General features: G+C 35.0%; 3 protein-coding genes across 3 annotated transcripts; all 3 read right to left on the bottom strand.

Annotated features, from left to right (window-relative positions):
* Positions 1-11,383: 11,383 nt before the first annotated feature.
* Positions 11,384-12,259, bottom strand: LOC106106202. The gene is made up of 2 exons (XM_013286749.1): positions 12,174-12,259; positions 11,384-11,892 (listed from the first exon to the last, which is right to left on the bottom strand). The coding sequence occupies exons 1-2, from the start codon at positions 12,229-12,231 to the stop codon at positions 11,384-11,386; spliced, it is 567 nt and encodes a 188-aa protein (XP_013142203.1). The 5' UTR covers positions 12,232-12,259.
* Positions 12,260-18,939: 6,680 nt separating this feature from the next.
* On the bottom strand, positions 18,940-19,680 carry LOC106106200. The gene has a single exon (XM_013286748.1). It carries the CDS (start codon positions 19,678-19,680, stop codon positions 18,940-18,942), a length of 741 nt encoding a protein of 246 aa, XP_013142202.1.
* A 112-nt stretch (positions 19,681-19,792) lies between these two features.
* On the bottom strand, positions 19,793-20,983 carry LOC106106199. Its single transcript, XM_013286747.1, has one exon. It carries the CDS (start codon positions 20,981-20,983, stop codon positions 19,793-19,795), a length of 1,191 nt encoding a protein of 396 aa, XP_013142201.1.
* Between the last annotated feature and the right edge of the window lie 84 nt (positions 20,984-21,067).

Here is a 21,067-nt window from a genome sequence, read left to right as displayed (position 1 = left end):
TTATCCAAAATATTTACCCCCTAGGTTTAATGGCGTTAAAATATATAGCCTAAAGCGTGACATAAGTGTAGGGCTTTTTATTAAAAAAAGAATTATTCAAAAATATGCTGTAATTGCTGACATCTTAGGCAACAAAGAATTGTGTGTTTATGCTTTATTATAACAGTATAGATATATTAAAATACAAAATGATTAAGCGCCATATATTAATCGAAATAGACTGAACAAACTCAACACTTAGAATGTGTTAACTATTTAGTCTCGCTTTGATTCCTACGAGCTTATTAGTTGTGCAACTAAACAGTTGAAGGCTGCGAAACAATCGACAATCGCACATCAATTGTGCAATAGTTTAGTCTAGGCTGTGCCAGCATTAAAATTAAAAAATGTACTTAAAAAGATGCTCTTTCTAAGAATAAATTTGTATCTTGTAAATTGGTACCTCGATATATAAGGTACATTACGCAACCCTGAATAGAATCTAATAAAATAATTTAATCTGATCACGTATCTGGCAATCGAACAAACACCATCGCCTTCATATCTGTTTTTGAAGTCGTGTCAAACAATGCGAGCGGGGGATTACGTGACTGCGAGGCTCGTTGGCGAACTAAGCGGTTACTAATATTGTTCCATGTCTTGACAGAAACTTCTAGACCCTCTATACAGCTCTGTTATTTTATAACATTACTAGGCTGGTCCCTTGCGGCTTCACTCGCAAGAAACTCTCAGTTGCAAATGTCAAAATTTCATAGAATTATTGGGTAACAATTATCGTTCAATAACAATCTTCCTTATTGCTGTTTGATTGTAGTTTTTGTTCCTTTTCGTATGACGTTTTTTTTAATTTATTTACCACTATGATTAATAGCGTAAAAATGTATGACCTCAAGCCGGTCATAATATATGGCTTTTTATTAAATAAATAATAATATCGTGATTGCTGACATCTCACATAATTGTATATTTAAGCTGAATTTAGTATAGAGTAACGATAGATATAAAGAGCGTCGGTGGCTCAGTGGTTTGAACACTTGACTTGTAATCTACAGGTCTTGGATTCGAATTCCGCCATGTACCAATGTGATTTTCGATTTTTCGAATTTTCATATGTACATAATTTACCCGACGTTCTTACGGTGAAGGAAAACATCGTGATGCAACCTGCACATATCGGCGAAGAAATTCAAAGATATGTGTGAAGTCAACCAACCCGCACTTGGCCAACGTGATTGACTTTGGTCTAGTCACCCCTTATTAGGGTAGGCTCCGAGCCTCGGTGGGGACGTATAGTGAGCTGGTGATGAACGATAGATGTTGTAAAGGCGAAATTCCGACGGACGCGGATAGCGTAAGCGGCAGACAGCGACTGAATTTCACAGCAGTACTTTGAAATATCAATGCGTACGAAACCGATTCTTAAAGTCAACTGCAATTATTGCGGTGTAGTCGTGTATCGGTATCGGTATCGGTCTGTCAATCGCCGTCTACCGCGTCCATCAGAATCTCACTGTAACGCCGCCTATTCGATTGGTCCGTGATCTTTGTATCGATATTCTTCATTCGATGTTACGACGATGACCGAATTATTATTTATTTTATTTTATTTATATTATTATTATTAGTTGAAGGTTAAATTGAGATCCTTTTTCAGAGTCTATTTTTTTTACATTATAAGGTGGCGAACGAGCAAGCGGCCACCAGAATCCACCGAAATGGAAAGTGACCGCTGCCTATAAACATCCGCAATTGCAGATGCGTTGCGAATATTTTTAAGAACAACCAATTCGTAGTATCTTTGACATGATTAAATGTTCGACGTTCAATTAAATTGCTTTACAATGCTCGGATACCATAAATCAGAGTTCTATAAACTTTTCAATGATCGATGATCCACGAACTCTGGTCTGCAAAAATAACAATAAATCACTGTGACCACAGTGCAGTTCGTATTGGCAGTTTTAAATGTTAACCATTAATTCTCTTAATGCTTCCAATTATAGTACTAGCGTGAAATGTTTGTGGTTTGAGGTTATGTTTTTATTTTATAATCGTTTATTATCACAAAGTACAAAAAAACAGAAACCTGTGACATATTCTCTCAATTAAATTTTCTTCTAGCTGTACTCGTGAATTCGCTTGCGGGAAAAAAAATATAGTCTGTTACAAATACCTTAATGGTTAAAGAATTTCTGAAATCGGCCCTGTAGTTTTTAAGTGAATCGAATTCATACAAAAATACAATTATTTTCTCTTTATTACATTAGTAAAGACTAACTGTTGCTCGCGACTTCGTCCGCATGAAATTAAAATATATATTCTATGTCACTCATTTATAAATTACCTTTCTAACGGTGAAAGAATTAAAATTGGCCCATTCGTTTTTTTTTTCAATACATACAAAAATACAAATCTTTCCTCTTTATAATATTAGTATAGATATACGAAGAGTTGTAAAATCTTTATCACAGAGTATATAAATAAATTGAATCGTATTTTTCACTTTACGGTACTTTTGTTACAATAGTAAAGCAAGAGAAACATAAATAACTGGTAATAAATTTTTATACGTTTAAAATCTTCATTGATGTAAGGTTATAGTGAAATTCTGATAACTCATTGGATTTTTATTGGAGAAGATATACGTAAATTAAAACAACAAAAGAAAGTCTTTACAAAATATATTCGCAGAGAATGTTAAAGATATTCTCTTTATAAAAACACTAGCTTTCTCCCGCGACTCCGTCCGCGTAGAATTAAAAAAAAAACAAAAGTGGGTCGCCTATCTGTTCTTCCGGATTATCCTCTATATCTATACCAAATTCCATCGAAATCCGTTCAGTCGTTTAGGCTACAAACTCTAACAAACATCCATCCATCTAAACTTTCGCATTTATAATATCAGTATGATTATATCCTAACGTAACAACACTTTGAAAACGAGTTCTTTGAGATTTAGTACAGATGTAGATGATATCTGGAAGTATACATACATAGGCTACTTACTTTTGTTGTTTTTTAATTCCATGCGGACGGTGTCGCGGGCGAAAGCTAGTATCATTTAATCAAAACGTACGTAAAAATATAGAAGATTTAAATTCATGTAATAGATCTATTGTTCTACAAATATTTATAAAATACACCATTATTTATAGATAAGAAAGCAAAAAAGGATATGCTTGAGAAGGGAGTGACTTCAGATATGACGACAGAAAGAGATGTTTCAAGAGTAGCATAAACTGTATCGACTCTACTTAGGGATAAGGGCAATTGGATGATGACTTTCTACCAACTGGTAGATATTTAGTTACAGCGACCGTTATATTTTCCTTTTATAATTTTGTACATTTAAATTAAATTATATTTAATTTAAGTGAAGGCAATGAGATAAAGCGAGGGTAGGCAATAAGCAACATTGTGTAGCTCAAAACCTTATTTGAAATTTTAATCAGCTAAGAGCCGACGCTGTAATGTGCGCCGCTCCCGCATTGCAACTTGTAATGTCTTTTAGATTCACTTTGATGTTCCCAACCAAAGATAATGAAATTCATAATAAGTAAAACAATGAAGTCGAGAGTCATTTAGTCATTTTTATATATAAACTAGCTTTAGCACGCGACTCCGTCCACGTGGAATTAAAAAAAAAACAGAAGTGAATAGCCTATGTGTTCTTCCAGAGTATCCTCTACGTCTATGCCAAATTTCACCGAGATCCGTTCAGTCATTTTGGCTACAAACTCTAACAAACATCCATCCATCCATCCATCTAAACTTTCGCATTTATAATATTAGTAAGATAAACAATTTTAAGAAATTAAACCTGCAAAATGCGGTAAAAGCAATTATCGTATGCTCTTCTATCTTCCAAACATTTATTTGCCGTACAAGATGCTATGTAGGGGAATTGGATTTGGCGGTGATGGGGACGCGTAGGTAAGAAAAACATGTGTCTTATTCTCTGTATCTCCTACTCTTGCTTTAAATGATGATGTATGATATTTATATGCAGCGGTCGCTTCGCTAATTTTGCGAATTATTTTAGCCGCTTGCTCGTTTCCTAATACAAAATAAAAAGTTCATTATTTTATGTTACAAGATGGCGAACAAGCAAGCGGCCATCCGCTGAAATGGCGGAGCGACCGCTGCCCATAGACATTCGCAATTGCAGGTGCGTTGCCCACCCTTAATCGACGAAGGAGGGAACGCAAATAAAGAGCATATTTGCCCTTCCTATGCGTCACCTCCACCATCAAATCCACCTCTCCTTCCCATCCTTTGAAAGGGGTGGAAAGGGAAAAGAACTATAATTAGGTCTCCGGCACCAAAAATTTAAGGAATTGCTCTTTTTTACGTTCCTCTATCCATCCTTTTATCCAGCCGTACATTCCTCGGTATTCCGCTACCTTAGCATAAATGAAATATGTATTTTGTTTTATTTTGCTGTTATTTTTACTGTTAACCAATCTCATTTGACAAATAATCCCATAATGAACTACTGGTTTACCTCAATACTGCGTTTGTGGTTTATATTACAACTAAAAATAATTAGTTGAAAGCTTGTTATGATTTGTTTGTTTAGTTAAAATAAACAAATTGTTAAATAAATGAAATACGTAAAATAATTTATATGTACATTTCACTGCGGGATTTTCGTATAAAATAAATTTATGTCCGGGCCAACAGTGAAAATTTATCGAAACATTTAAATGTACGTTCGTGAATTTTTAAGTAATACTTAAAATTGTCGTTGATGGAATCATGTAATACAAATTAATCTTCTAGGATTATTGCAATGGAATTATTTATTTCCGTTTTCAACGAGTATAATTGTTTATACGTGTATTTAAAAAAGGTAATTTTATTAACATTTTTTTTATTTGCTAATTCTTATTAGAAGACCATACAAGTTTTGGCCGTGAGAAGGATAGGGATGGATTACGTGAAAGGTGTCATGATCAATGAGTGATGAGATAACGAATGATAACTCTATCCTGTTATAAAAACTTGATTTTTAGGACAAAAACCTGTTGTGCCGACTCTAAAGGATTAAGATAAGGAGGTAGATGATGATGACAAGTTTTAGACCATCTTTTATTGTAATAGTCCTCATTTTGAATATAGCTGTTCTCAGCTAACTTCTTAAACTTCCTTGATTTTCAAACACTGGTTCATCATCACCTCCTCTGCCCTATCCTACCCCCGTAGGGTCGGCGCACCGAGTTTTAGTCCTCCAAATAACTATATCATCCGTCATCTCATTTTCCAACACTGGTTATTTATAAAATTTAGTTTAGTTTTCCGCTCGATATCTTAAACATGTTCTAATAGTAATATTAAAAAACAACAGGTAAACATTTGTAATGATTATTCCTAACACATACAACAACTACGCCTAAAATTTCATTAGTGGTTTTCCTAATATGTGTACGTCGTACCAGGTTGTACCAGAGAGTTATAAATTCAGTTAGACGTGAACTCTGAACATCTTCACCGAGTTGCTAAGATTTAACTTCATTTGACACATGTTAATTTGATTGCGCGTCTTCGGTTTATAACTTGGGTACAGATTTGTACTTGTCATGTATGTTAAAATACATAATTACTACAAAAACGTACAAAACCTTGAAATGAAATGCAATATTTGTCAGATCTTAGATCAATGTTCCCATTCGGTCTCGACCCTTAGAGATGACTAGACCATAGTCAAATTCACTGGCCTAGTGCGTGTTTGTTGACTTTACACATCTATATTAATATTATAAAGGGGAAAGATTTGTATTTTTATATGTATTGAAATAACTCCAAAACTACTGGGCCAATTTCAAAAATTCTGTCATTATTAGAAAGGTAATTTATCTGTGAGTAACATAGGCTATATCTTTTATTATTTTTTAATTTCACGGTTACAAAGCCGTGAGCAAGAGCTAGTCTATACTAATATTATAAAGAGAAAAGATTTGTATTTTTGTTTGTATCGAAAAAACTCAAAAACTACTGGGCCGATTTTAAAAATTCTTTCACTTTTAGGAAAGTAATTTATCTGTGAGTAATATATATAGGCTATATTTTTTCACACAGGCAAAATCCAAAGTAACAGCTAGTATCTTACAAATTTCTTAGACTTGAGCAGGTTGCGATGTTTTCTTTCACTGTAAGAATGTAGAGTAAGTGTGCATTTTATAAATAAAAAATCTAAAAAACCCATCGGTACGGCGAGGAATTCGAATGTAGGACCTTGAGGTTACAAATTAAGTGGTTAACCATTGACCCACTGACCTAAGAACATTTAAAAAGTGTAATATTGTATTGTTGTAAATTGTTGAATTACAACCAATAGATGACCTTCTTCCTTAGCTCTACAGCCCTTTGTGGACCTTGGCTTGGTCAAGCAATTTTGTCCACTTCAGTCTATTAATGGCTACCGTTTTCCAATTTATTTTGCCAACATTCTTTGCGTTTTACACCGTCTACCCATCTCAACTTCGGTCTTCCTCGATCTGGACGACCTTCAGGGTTACTTGCCATAAGGGATTTTGGCATCCTGACTTCGATGATGGCAATAGATGACCACTACGTATAAATACATTTAACGTAATTATCCAAATTCAACTTACATTTGTGGACGTAGAAAATTTAAGTTTTCCAAGAGTTATATGAAGTTATAACATTAATCATGCTCTGTGAAATGAAGAGCTTGCTACGATAAAAACTTTTAACATACGAGAGCGACGTATGAGAAAAGTTTTCTACTTGTATTATTATAATCTTCTGATTTCATTCCTCGTTTATGAAGACTATAATTTCCTGTAAATATTCTATTATATCTGATTTTAAAATACGGCCTGTTATATTTAAGAAACAGCCTACTACTGGGGCTAAAAACGTAGAGTAATGTAAAAGACCAGTACTCCCAAAACTGCACGATAGAATCAAATCATTTGATTGTTTTGAAAGATTTGATTCCATTGTTCTATAATCAGCGCTAGGGTTGTATCTAGATACAACCATAATGCTGATTAGAGACAAGAAAAAGACAGAACCCAATTCTAGATGTAAGGATTAGGTATTGATAGTAAGAGCGTGCGCACACCTGAAATTAAATTATCGCACAACTGATTAGTCTAGTTGTGATTCCTATGAAGGTGCACTACTCGATTTTTATATGTACAACTAAACAGTTGAATTGGCTGCGAAACAATCGACAATCTTACAACAATACTGCGATAGTTTAGTCAACGATGTTTCACGTGTGAATAAAATGTGCAATAAACATACAATAAAAGCAGACTAAAAATGTAAAACAAAGCATATCTAACAACGTCGTAGAACAAGGGCGTCGTTGAGAACGGATTTAAGCCCGCGGCAGTTTGTTATATAAACGGACTGAAACTGTTACGTTTCGCTTAAACGATGTCTCGCGTTTGGCTACGCTTCTGCTATATGTTGAATACATTTGTCCACATAAAGATAGATAATTGAATTCACTTTCTTTTATTTATTGAAGATTTTGTCAGAATAAGAACGCGCGCCCACCTTTGATTACACTATCGCACAACTGTTTAGTCGTGCTTTGATTCCATGCGCAAACTACTCGATGTTTAATTGTGCAACTAAACAGTTGAATTGGCTGGGAAATACTAGACAACAGCACAACTGTTCTGCGATAGTTTCGTCAAAACTGTGCGTCCGTTCCATTTTATCTGCTAATATTTGCAACAAGTCTGTGCCTTGTACCTTTTCATTGTGGTATCTAACCATCTCTAAATTTTATTCACCGTTTAAATAATGTCAAATGGAGCCTGAACTTGCAAACAAAGTTTCCACACTGTGGAGTTCCCAGTCAAGTGAATTTGTAACTTTTGACTGCGGACGTGGTGGTGAATATGCTTTGATTGTGTAAATTGGAGATGAATTGAAGTGCGACGCTGCTTTTATTCAAGGGTTCAGTGTAAAATAGTATTCCGTTTTAGGATCCTAAAGTAATCTAGGAATCTAAAGTTTATTTTGAACCGTAATCAACAATTTGATTACTGAAGCCAATCTCTCAACATTCATGAAATGAGATTTAGAAGAATTTCTTTGTGTTTCGTAACTAACGTTGTATATGTTTAAACAGATATATCCATTTTTATATATCAACTAGCTTTTGCCAGCATCTCCATCCGGGCGGAATAAAAAGAAACCAAAGCAAGTAGCCTATGTGTTCTTCCAGACTGTCCTCTACATCTATACCAAATTTCATCGATATCCCTTCAGCCGTTTAAGCTACAAACTCTAAAAAACATCCATCTATCCATCCATCCATCCATCTAAACTTTCGCATTTATGATATTAATAAGATTAGTTACACGGAACTAAACCCATTACATGTTTTTTGGACGAAAAACTTTTTATATTTTTTATAGTACTAACAAAATCCATCTGGTGATAAAAGCTTTTAGTCAATACTCGATTAAAAAACTATAACTCGTTCCACCGCTGAACCCTAAAATGTTTTATACCGATACCCATATCCACGAACACAAGGGTCGCCTGATTCCGCAACACGGAAACTTTTAGATTTAATTTACAAGCTTGCACTCGTCGGTCGTAAGAAGTTAGAAAAGTCCCGCGAAATTAAAGGCTTACTTGTTCTTCGAGAGGATGAAATATATCAAGTCAAGGGACCGTGAAACTGTTGGATTTTTTTTTAATTATGCGATAGGCTTTCATTGATTAGTACTGCCCAATGTGTGTCGTTAGAGAAGTCGTTAGATGACAAGCTAAAGACTGCATATGAAAGGAATTGGAGAAGTAGTTGTCCAGTAGACTGCTATGGCTGATGATGTTTGTCAAGAACTTACACTCCTGGATCTTAGTGTAATACTGAATTGTAAATTTTCTTCTCAGAATTTAGGGTAACGTTAAATTCTTTGTATTACGTTTTATAAAACGAGCCACGAAGAAACAGTTTTTATTGTTTTATCTCAAAGAGCCAGTTTATATTCCTTCCACACAGGAACTCACATTTCACAGCAGCGTGCGAATGAAACGGTACATTAACCGCCAAATGCTGAGGCATACTGCACTACAATTGGCATCGGTTTTTGTTTCCTTTACGTCTGATATTAAATACATTTCATCATATAGTTTCTTTTACTACTTTCCCTATTTTATCTACAAGCGCGTCTAAACTACGTACCATGGTTATATCCTCTAAGACTTTATCAGAAATTTTATTTATAAAAGATATAAATAAATTAACTGATACTTTTTCTATTTCATTTGAATTCATTTTGGTAGAATCAATATTGTCACAAGTTTGATTAGAGCTAAAAATATTCTTATCTAAAAATCTCACTGTTTTTTAATAATTCTCCAAGAAATGTTAAAAAGTTCTCAAATCGAGTCACAAAGTTGCTTTGATTCTGAATTAGCATTTTCCTTCACCTTGTATTCATAAATTTGGATCAATTCTGATTGAACATCAAAGACGCGAGGAAAGTACTGATACTTTATTTGAATATTTAACTTTTTCACTTTAGCTCAGAATTTGTGACACTTCGTTACTATTTTAGACATCAGCAACGTAAAAGTAACACGTATTTATTAGATCTATAGATAACGTTATAATAGTACATATTTTCAGGTTATGATTTACCTAGATCTTATTTGCGACTAAAATCCTTAATTCGACGGTGTTTTTTTTACCAAAAACATTACTTTTATGTTACCAATACAATAAAATCAAAAGCTCATGTATTTTCCTCTAAACTACTTTACTAGATTTTTTTAAATTAACTGTTCGTTACACTGGACATTACCGGACATTACCGAGGGTTAAAAATATTCAGATTTTAATTAACATTGTAAATTCAACTGATACCCTTAGAATTTCTGTTTTTTCAATCTATTATCTCAAATTAACTTTATTGTCGATAACTTGATCAAAATCTAGTTAGAGTCACTACCTTAGCTTACTGTCAATGTCGAATTTGTACATAATACAAGTCAGGAATTATCTAAGTTTCACTCTCCTATTAATGTTCATCTTGCTTCGGAATAAACTAACCGTAGTTTCGGAGTTATTCCTAATTAATCTTCTTATGTTTTAGTTTATTTGTAACTTCGTAACTTCAACTTTGGAACATCAAATTTGATGTCCGAAGATTTAATTAAAATAAATTACATTGGTAGGTAACAAGTTTTGTAATGAAAATAAAATAACCGCCTGTGAGTCTCTGGAATAAAATTGCTATTAATGTTGTAAAGATATAAGTTTGCAAGTCTTTTACAGTAAAGTAAGTCAGTTTCATCGCGTACTAACGTAAAGCGACACAGATAACATCAACACTTTTATGGGTAGCGCCTCTTGGACTAGTGATGTCCTGATTTTTATCGAAAACTTTTTTTTATCGATAAAAATAAAAAAAATAGATTTATCTTTACATATGATTATAACTGCAACTTAAATATCTATACCACTTGAGTGGTACACTCAAGTTGCAATAGTATTCCTCGTCTTCATTATCACATACATCTTAGATACTGTTATAGGAATTTCTCATCTTATAATTATAAACCTAAAGACGTATTGCGTAATATAATTTGCATTACATTTTATATCGATAAAGTCAATCAAACCACACTGGGACAGCGTGGTTGACTATGGCCTAGTCACCCCTTATTTAGCTTAGTCTCCTTAATGGGGACGTACAGTGAGCTGAGGATGCGATATATCGATACGCAATGCACATGACTATTTCATGCAGCGCGAACAAGGTAAGTGCCGGCGGCTATCGCTATGCATCTTCTGCTAAGTTGTGCCCGAGCACAACATTCACCCCTCGTAAGCCGATCAGATTACGGCAAAAGCAACTCAATACTACTGATGTTTGTTAAAAAACATATTAACAGCTTATCGTAAAACTTTACTATAAAATAATTTGAAGGCTTTAAAAAAAATTTAATCTTTTCGAAATATCATTATCTCTTCTTACAGTTACGATTGATTAATTGACCTTCGCTGGATGTTCTAGAACTGATTGTTGAATTTTTGTTTAAATATAAATTAGATGTTGCTCGGAACTTCGCTCGCATAAAATTTAAAAATATAGCCTTTGTTACTCGCTGATATCGTAGCTTTGTAATGGTGAAAGAATTTATAAAATCGTCCCCGTAGTTTTTGTTAATTCAATACATACAGAAATGCAAATCTTTCCCCTTTATAATATTAGTATAGATTACTTTATATTTCAGAGATATCAGTGTCTTTTCTGAATCTATATAGATCTATGTAGATAAATAGTTTTTTAAATAAAACTATAAAAATATTTATAAAAAAATTTACTGTTCGATCACAAATGTAAAAGATTATAAAAGTAAAAAAGTATAAAAAGGGATTCTAGACTACAACAGGTTCATAGTTGAGAGTAATAATTTTGTTTCGTACTGGTTTCACTATTTTAGTGTAGTTCGATTTCACATGTCTTAGAATGGGTTTATACTTTCCATTGAACATTGCCTTTGTTGATATAAAATGTGGTGGTTGTTCAGTTGATTTGGGAACTTGTTGTAAAGCAACACTCGCTTCCGACGCCATCTGGTCCACTTGTTTCCTCATTATTATTTCGAAATTCGACAGTTTCATGTTCTTTCGTTTCAACGGTACTATGTACTTCTTTGTTTTCACCTTATACCCTTTTTCTATTTTTTTAACCTTCTTATATTCTGGTTTCAGTAATTCTACTTTGACTTTGTACCTCACAGTCATGTTTGCCAATCTAGCCAAGTCTCTAATATCTCGTAAGTACCTTGTAAATATTGCTTCCGCGTTTGAGTCCTGTACTTCGAATCGTTTAGGTATCTCATTGAGGTGACCCAGTTTATGTTTGAACTCATGTTTCTGCTTATCTGAAATTACAGGAAAAATATTAAAACTCAAGTGTATCTTGATTAACTTAAGAAGTATGAAGGATGTTTTAAAATATTTTATTTTGCAGTCCCGGTTCTTGTCAATGTTTTTTGGACATGACTACAGTGCAACTGCAAAAAGTGTTTTATTTGATAAGAAAACGACAAATGTTATCAATTATTCACTCGAATACGAATAGATTCTACGTTACAGAACACATAAAGACGAGTTTTTTGGCAAACTTGAATAAACAATACACTAAATGAATAAAACAACTTACCTCCTGAACAAATTTGAACACAAACACAAATAGCAATAACTAGTGACCTAAAACACATATTTTTATTTCCAATTCAGTGCACATTCCTCCGATTTGTGGCGAATTTATGAAATAATAATGATTTATTCGACCACAGGTGGCTTATATCTCGAAATACGTACAAAAAATGTACAAATAGAAAACAATGCCATTTGTTTCAACACATGTTGATTAAATCCACCATTGACGGCGATAAAAACGTTACGGAGTGAGATTACTAAGCAGACGTTTAAACAAACAGGAGTGAAAAATTTGTTACTCATGTCCTATAAACAGGGATAGAAGTCATTTCATTATCGATTTAACGTTTCAATTTGACGTAAGTAGTAAAAATATTGTATACTAGCTTTTCCTATGCGGCTTCATCCGCATGAAATTATAATCACTTCATTTTATTGTTTACATTTGTCAAATGTCAAAATTTAAATGCATAAATGACAACCTTGCTTCCTTGATGTTGGCAGCTTGTAGTTTATGGTCCCTTTCCCACATTAGGGTTTTCATCCAAAATATTAACCCCTAAGTTTAATGGCGTGAAAATGTATAGCCTAAAGCGTGATGTAAGTGTAGGGCTTTTTATTAAACTAAAAATTCAAAAATATGCTGTAATGTTTGACATATAGGCAACAAAGAAGTGTGTGTTTACGATTTATTGTAATAGCATAGATAAGAGCAGTAAAATATTATGAAAATGATTTAGAGAGGCTGGAAAGAGACGAGTTGGATGAATGGATATATGGATGTTTGTTATTTGTCTTCATAAAGGCTTAACGGATAGTAATGAAATTCGGTACAGATGTAGAACATAGCAAGAGAACATAGGCTATTAATTTTTTTTAGTTTTGAACACGAAGTCGTGGGTGACATCTATTTTTTTTATAAAGAAGACAGCATATTCTAAAACAAGAGCCCAATAAAGCTTCCTGTGAGGTAGTAAATCTTTTCAAATACTCGTAAACGTGCGACTTTACGACGCGTTTACCGCGGTGTGTGCGCACCCTAATATAGAGTAAAATCTTTAAGACTGCCGCGTAATTAAGACAGCGCTTAGTATAGTTTATGGGTCGTTTTATTTCATAGGGATTAGCAATTCACCTCATTTTATATTAATCTTAATCATATCTCTAAGTCCTTTCCAGAGATTAAAAAATATAGAGTGGGCATAGTTGACACTACACTTGAGAGACTTTCCACATAATCTCATTAACGCTATCTCTTCATAGCCTTAATTCTACTTAAATTAATTGCTCATAAATAAATGTTTATATTTTATTTTAAGACACTGTTTAGTATGTTTTATAACAAAAGATGGAACTTGTTAGAATTTTGTAATTTTTTTTATTTGCATGTCAATGCAAGGACACGAGGCACTAAACCTGACAACTTATATAGTACCTTTCAAAGAAAGTACCGATGAAAAAAATTTTTATGCCTAGTCTATATACTCCTTAAATGTCTTTGATACTTACACTCGCAATAGCACATCGAATTATTTTATTCTGCCTTTTATCGTTTCTGTACAAAGGTAGAGAAAGACCGAAGATATGGATGGTGCGCTGGTGACGTCTGCTGCCCTCGGTAGCTTGGATAAGACTGGCTTGATAGTAAACAGTGTTGACATAGATTATGCGCTTAAGGGAGTGAATTCAGATATGACAGCTGGTAGAAATGGAAGCGGTACATAATGTGCAGACTTTCGTATGACTTGTCACTGCCATTGTCAATGATTTAAGGCAGCTTGGTGATTCATTGCTTCATCATCAATTCGTCATCGAATATCATAACGTGTATAAATAGGCCTATAGATATAGTGATTGTTATTAAGTCATTTTGTCTTCAAGAAAAGTTATCAAAACTATAAAAAAACGGAAATTGGAATATCTTGGGCATATCTTGCGTGGATCGAAATACGAATTGTTACAGACTATCATTCAGGGTAAGATTCTAGGGAAAAGTAGTCCAGGAAGGAGAAGAACATCGTGGCTTAAAAATCTTCGCCAGTAGTACAATAAAAGTACGCGTTCTATATTTAAAACTGCTGTGTCCAAACTTCAAGTCGCTGTAATGATTGCCAATCTTCGTTAGGAGACGGCACCAAAAGAAGAAGAAGTCTTCAAGATTGAAATTGTTACAAAATATGTATTCATTGAATACAAATCCAACATTCTGAATATGCTTTAACCAAAAATACCATGTCACTTGTAGTATTCGATGTAATTTCATATTGGATAAGGCATTCACTAGAATGTAAGGATTTTTTTTCGGAAATTCAAACATTTTCCTAAGGGAGCCTTAAGGAAAATACGTATACTGTGGGGGTGGATTTTGTTTAATAAAAATATATTCGCCCACACTCAACCTTAGCTACTGACTGACAGATTGTGTAATAGAAAAGTTCTTCGATATACCCAGTATAAAAAAAAACTAAAATTGTGGTTATTCTTTAGCAAATATTACAAAGATAATATTTTGTCTATGTCTTCGTGTATTTTACGAGTTAAGTAGGTAGCAGTTACTAAAATAAACAAGTGAATGTAGAATGTATTATACCTTTTAGGGGGCAATTTCATTAGTCGAATCCGTGTAATGTGCGTGGACTCCACGCATACAAGCTAACGACTAAGACGGTCGGTGTAAAGTAAGCTATGTTTATGAGCATAAAACTCCCAGTATCTAAGGAATATATACCAACGCATACAATAACAACCAATAAAAAACGATCCTAGCATGCGGGCGTTATGATATGCGGAGATCTCTCGCACAACGTAACCTAATGACTAGTGAAATCGCCCTTTAACACTCCGAAGAGCATGAATCGAATGACAATTTTGTTTTAACATTACTCAGGCCACTTCAACATAACTTCGACGTATTTAGGACATAGGAGATCAGAGTGTATAAGATGCTAGTGAATTATTCCAGCAAAAACAGAGTTTAACTGAGTAAACAATAAAAATTATTACAGTTAAATATTACGTCAGAATAGTGATTCGTCAATTTTCCCTTACGCATTTTACTAAGTGACTTTCGATGGAACATATTGCTGTGTAGACCTTTTCGGGAGACGGAGGGTGGTTTTTACATTTTTTCCTACAAATTCGGTTTTATGTTCGCGGTTATACGCATCCCCGAGTTTTGGGCTGCGGTATTTTTTAGACTTGAACTCGATTTTATCGTTCCCTTGAAGTTTGATAATCAAAACAATGACGAGACCACAGGCATAAATTCCCATGATTCTAATTTACATAGTTAACAATAGAAGTTACAGTTAACACAGACATTTATAAATATGTGTAGACTATAAGCTAGGAAAAATAACTCGATTGCATAGAATCGTGAACTCATTTGAACGAATGCTGGGAAGATGGAACGGTTTTAAATCGCTTCGCCAAGATACGCATCGCATCTTAATGCTTGTCGGGTGCTGAATAGACACATTCAGATAACATGGATAAGCCAAATAAAATATCACAATTATATAAAATATGTTGTAACATATGTAAAGCAATCATATAAAGACATTTAGAAGAAACATCTTGCTTTTGACGTAACCCAACTTGATTCTCAGATGTAAAAAAATGGACAAGTATAACTAAAATTTTATCAAAAAATTAAAACAGATGAATAAATAAAACAATAGTTTTAACTATATTAAATAATATAATACTAATCCATACTAATCTTTTACACGGAGACAATGCACCCACTAGACAAGTGGATCGTTAACGTTGAAAATCATCGATATTATTGTTTGAGCTATGAATGCAGATTCATTCCGCTCAAGTTCTCGAAGCTTCCACCGAACATGACTTCATTACGTCACATTTAGATAAAAAACAAGATTAAAAGTAAAAACCTTGCAACAAATTGTTAGAATACAAAATATACTTCGAAAGAATTATTTTTGACAGCTACACTTTGATAATATCCTTTTAAATGTGTTGACAAAATATGATTTTCAGAATAGTTAAAAAAAACACATATAGTAAACTTTCCATTTGATTAAATAGGTAGCCATAAGATTGATCCAAAGAGGTTAGAATGGTAATGTATTTGCTCAAAATTATGTAAATAATAAGTTTCCATAAACTATTACTAAAGCGAGATAATATTTGTAAGTGATTGAAATATTGTCGTTCTGTAAAATAGAAACAATTCAAACGTCAATACTCACAGTGAATACAAAATTAGGTGAACATTTTGAAAAAAAGTTAAGTAAGAAATCACATTTCTCCAGTCGTCGAATCCGAGAGTGAAATTGCTCAGAGTTTTATTGAACTGAAAGATGTAGCTTATTAAAATTCCTTCGACAGATGACAGTAATAAAGAATATTTGCTCAATATGAATACAAATTTATCGTTAAGCTAAAACGAATTATTATATTAAGGTCTTAAAAGAATTTTATTAACTACGCACATAACAAAAAATATAAGTACAATACACAATGAGATGGATAACATATAAAGAGTAAAGATTTTTATTTTTGTATGTATTCGATTCACATAAAAACTACTAGACCGATTTCAAAAATTCTTTCACCATTACAAAGGTAATTTATCTATAAGCAACATAGGCTATGTTCCTTATTATTATTTATTTTAGGGTGAAGTCGCGAGCAACAGATAGTATTTGAATAAAAATGATTTTAGAGTTACGAACATTGTTTTTTCCTCAACAACCGCGATTTCAACCACATGAAATTAATAAAAAACAAAAGTACGTGTTCTACCAGACTTTACATCTATGCCAAACTTAATAGAAATCCATTTAGTTAAGCTAACTCTAACATCCATCTATACATTTATTAAGTAGTAAGTAAACACTCTTAATGCATATGATGTATGTACGCTACAATATCATAAAAGGCATGTACGCCTAACTAGATAAATCCCACACACATATTTCCTGAAGCAGACAGTCTGCTAAAATGACGAATCATTTTCAATTCCGACCATCGTGATTGTGTTGACTAAGTACCAATTAGTCGACTAGTCTGTTTTTGTACGCAATTGAGCATTTGAATGCATGTTTACGCATGGCTTTAATACAGTCCATTCTGTGATATGTCTGATGATTCCGTTTTCGATCGCTAAATATACCTAGTACCTAGTCTATTTATTCCTGTACTCTATAATCTATCTCTGTTCTATTTCCTTTGTTCATTTACCCGTTATGTACAAGTGCTATGTGCGAACGTTTAGATGAATGGATGTTTGTTAGAGTTTGTAGCCTAACCTGCTTAATGGCTCTCGATGAAATTTGGCATACATGTAGAGGATAATCTGGAAGAACACATAGGCGTCTTATTTCTTTTAAATTCCAGGTAAACGGAGTCGCAGAAAACAAAGCTTAGTATTTACATATAATATTTATAGGAAATAATTTTTAATGAAAAGTATCAGAAACTTTGAAATAAACTATTTGCTTTGTAAAATAAAAGTTTATAACAAAAAACAGTAAACTCACTGAAAAAGGGACTAGAAAGAGCAAAAACATTTTTCAAAATGTAGAGAGCAACATCAGACAGAATTAATAGTTAGCTGTTTCATAAGCGATGTTTTTAAATCCCAGCCACCATAGAGATTACCCGACTCATTGGAAATGATACAAGGCTTTCGTCGCGCTTGCCAAATACTCTCGTTTCATGCACGGGTTATTTGCGAACTTATTCTGGGAAAAAAATATTATTTTAATTAATTTTAAAAGTGATAAAACTGGGTTAATGAGATTTTACTTTGATGATGCCAGTGCCAAGCAACTGCTACGTCAAATATTTTATAAAAATGTTTACTATCAATTTAGTGAGATCAGAATAAAAACTGACAATGTAAATGTAGACTTCCACTGATAGACGTAAAATGTACAGTCGCGGAAAACCACGGTGTTTCATTTAGAAAATAATTGCCTTGTTTCGTTCAACGAGAGAAATCCTTCCTACAACTAACCAATTAGGAAGCAGCAAGTTGCGCAAATGGCGGAATAATTATAATAAAAAATGGCCTTACAAATAAAATTAAATGCTGCGTCACTTTTGTTATTGCTCTCACATTTTCGTATCAATGCGTACAATATCAAGTTATTACGGTAGATCAGTACTAGTGCCAAATGGCAAAAATTTTAAATAAATAAATAAACAAAACACTGTCAAGAACTGCAGCTTTTAAAGTAGGACACCGCCTTATTTCCCAACTGTACTAAACGTGTACTGTCAAGATATTACTCCCTTAAAAAGGGCAATGCAACTCAGATGCAGTTACCAGAATACGGCCGCAGTGGAGCTACTAAATTTAACCGAATGCATAAATAACGAGCTTAATTGGGAGTGAAATCACGCTGTAGTTCTGATGAACCGTTTCAATTTTTAGTCGGCGCCCGACGCCCGTAATACCGTGTTGTTTAATTCATTTATTCTTTGTTTACTTTATGAATTTATCGTTCATTAACTATTCAAGCAAAATTCGATTATAAAAAGCTATCACAAATATAGTTTTTAAATCGTTGTCATTTAGTTAGTACAATTTATATGAATGACGTTAAATAATGTAAAAAAAGACGAATTGAGTACCTCCTTCTTCTGGGAAGTTATAAAAAAGAGAAGCCAATAAACACTTACACTTTGTATCTATAAACTCAAAAGTAACTATATTATTTATAACACGGCTAAAACTCACGTGGGAACTTTCGGTGTAGGCACCGACCAGTTTCGAACCCGTAGGGGGTCCTTCTTCAGGGTGAGTGGATGCCGGCTTTATTCGCTATCGCGTCGCGACGGTCACTGCGTGCCCTAGCCCGCAACGCGCGATTCGTCAGGACGGGGGGCGCGGGGGGTGCGGGGGGGACGCTGTGTGTCGGCGGAGACGAACTCGAAACTGAAGAGTTGATGGTGTTATTGTTCACGGGGGCACAAAATACGCTGACAATGTCCACCAGGTTGTCCTCTACACTGTCGATGTTATTCCGTTTCGCAGTTAGCAACACTGGGTCCCAAGCGGGTGGCAAAACCCAACCCTTATCCCTATTATAATTAGGCCGACGACTGATCTCGATTGCTTCGCGGAGCTTGCGGGATACAAAATTTTTCTCACGGGCTAGCACTTTAACTTTGTCGAACCTAATATAATGTTTCATGTCGGAGACAAGGGCGTGCTCAGCCACCGCCGAGGTGTTACTGTCGAGCTTGCGAATACTTCGGATGTGTTCAGATAGTCTTGTTTTTATGTTGCGCCCCGTTTCTCCGATGTAGTTTTCACCGCAATCACAGGGAATTTCGTAGACTCCAGGGCTGTCCAGAGGGTCCCGGTCTTTAGGGGACCGTAAGATGTTCTTTATCTGTGTCATGGGTCGGAAAATGGTCCTGATGCTGCATCTCCGGCGTAACAGGTGACCAATTCGATCCGTTATCCCCCGCACGTATGGCAAGTATGCCGGGATACGCTCAACAACCTGTGGACGTACTTTGCTTGACATGTTTGCAAGACGGTAACACTGCCGCCAATTATAGCCGTTGCCCTCTAACACCCGTCGTACGTGTGACAATTCTGATCCAATGTATTGTGGGTCACACAACCGAAGCGCACGGTTAATCAGGGTGCGTGGTACCGATGACAGATGTGAGGGGGCCATCCCCCCTGTGAGTCCCTCTCAAGTACCGATCTGTGTGGGTCGGCTTCCTATATACCGTATGTACCAGGCTTCCAGTAGGTTCCCGCTTCACTAAAACATCCAGAAATGGGAGAGTTCCGTCTCTTTCCACCTCCGTCGTGAAGACAATCTTTGGATGTATACCGTTAAGGTGGTCCAACAGTGAGCTTAAGCCCTGCCTGGTGACTATCGCAAACACGTCATCTACATATCTCCACCAGTATCTGGGTTTAAATGGCGCCGTACGCAGAGCATTATCCTCGAGATGTTCCATAAATATATTGGCTACCACCGGCGCTATCGGTGAGCCCATCGCCACTCCCTCCATTTGCAAATAGTAATCTCCTCTCCAGAGAAAGTAGCCGCTCGTAAGGCAAAACTCTATTAAAGGTAAGTACACAGAAGGTAAATTATTTGCGCTTAACAGTTGTTTTATAATACCTATAGTTTCAGCTACTGGTACATTAGTGAATAGAGACTCCACATCGAAACTGACCAATATCTCATTATCATGGACTTTGACCTCCTCTAGCAGGCGTGTAAAATGTGCCGAGTCACTTACAAAGCTGTTTGTTTTTCCCGTAACAGTCTGTAACACTTTGGCCATATGACGCGAACTTTTGTAAGTAGGTGAATCGATTTGACTGACGATGGGACGCACAGGCCAGTTTGGTTTATGTACCTTTGGTAGTCCATATATCTTAGGTGACGTTGGATTTACGGGCCGCAACTGATTTTTCTCCTCATGTGGTAATGTATTTAAAATCTTGTTTAGTTTGGTGGTAACACGAGACGTCGGGTTGTAGTTTACCTTTTTGTAAGTTGCGGTATCACTGACAAGTTGTGTGATTTTCTGCTCATATTCCACTGTGTCTAGGATCACAGTCGCGTTACCCTTATCTGCTGGCAAAATGAGGACATCGGGATTTTTGCGTATAGACCATAACGCCTGGTACTCCTGCCTGGAGATGTTCATTTTGGGGCACTTGTGTCTGCGTATTATTGCAGATATATCTTGCCTAAGACACTCAGCCTCAGGCGCTGGCACTTTGTTGCGCATGAAACAGCTTTCGACGCCTGTAATCACGGACTCCACTGGAACTTTACTTGGTGTTATTGCATTGGACATTGTCAGCGTATTTTGTGCCCCCGTGAACAATAACACCATCAACTCTTCAGTTTCGAGTTCGTCTCCGCCGACACACAGCGTCCC

The sequence above is a fragment of the Papilio polytes genome, unplaced genomic scaffold, assembly GCF_000836215.1.
Source record: "Papilio polytes unplaced genomic scaffold, Ppol_1.0 DF822289.1, whole genome shotgun sequence".
Lineage (NCBI taxonomy): Eukaryota > Metazoa > Arthropoda > Insecta > Lepidoptera > Papilionidae > Papilio > Papilio polytes.
The sequence above is the reverse complement of the archived record's forward strand: the minus strand, read 5'-3'. Positions and strand labels throughout refer to the sequence as shown.

Bases quoted from the DNA above. Each gene is read 5' to 3' on its own strand.
- LOC106106200 (XM_013286748.1), bottom strand. From the start codon at position 19,680: ATGTCAAGCAAAGTACGTCCACAGGTTGTTGAGCGTATCCCGGCATAC.
- LOC106106199 (XM_013286747.1), bottom strand. From the start codon at position 20,983: ATGTCCAATGCAATAACACCAAGTAAAGTTCCAGTGGAGTCCGTGATT.
- LOC106106202 (XM_013286749.1), bottom strand. From the start codon at position 12,231: ATGTGTTTTAGGTCACTAGTTATTGCTATTTGTGTTTGTGTTCAAATT. The intron at 11,893-12,173 runs GTAAGTTGTTTT...CTGTAATTTCAG, and splicing joins TGTTCAAATTTGTTCAGGAG to ATAAGCAGAAACATGAGTTC.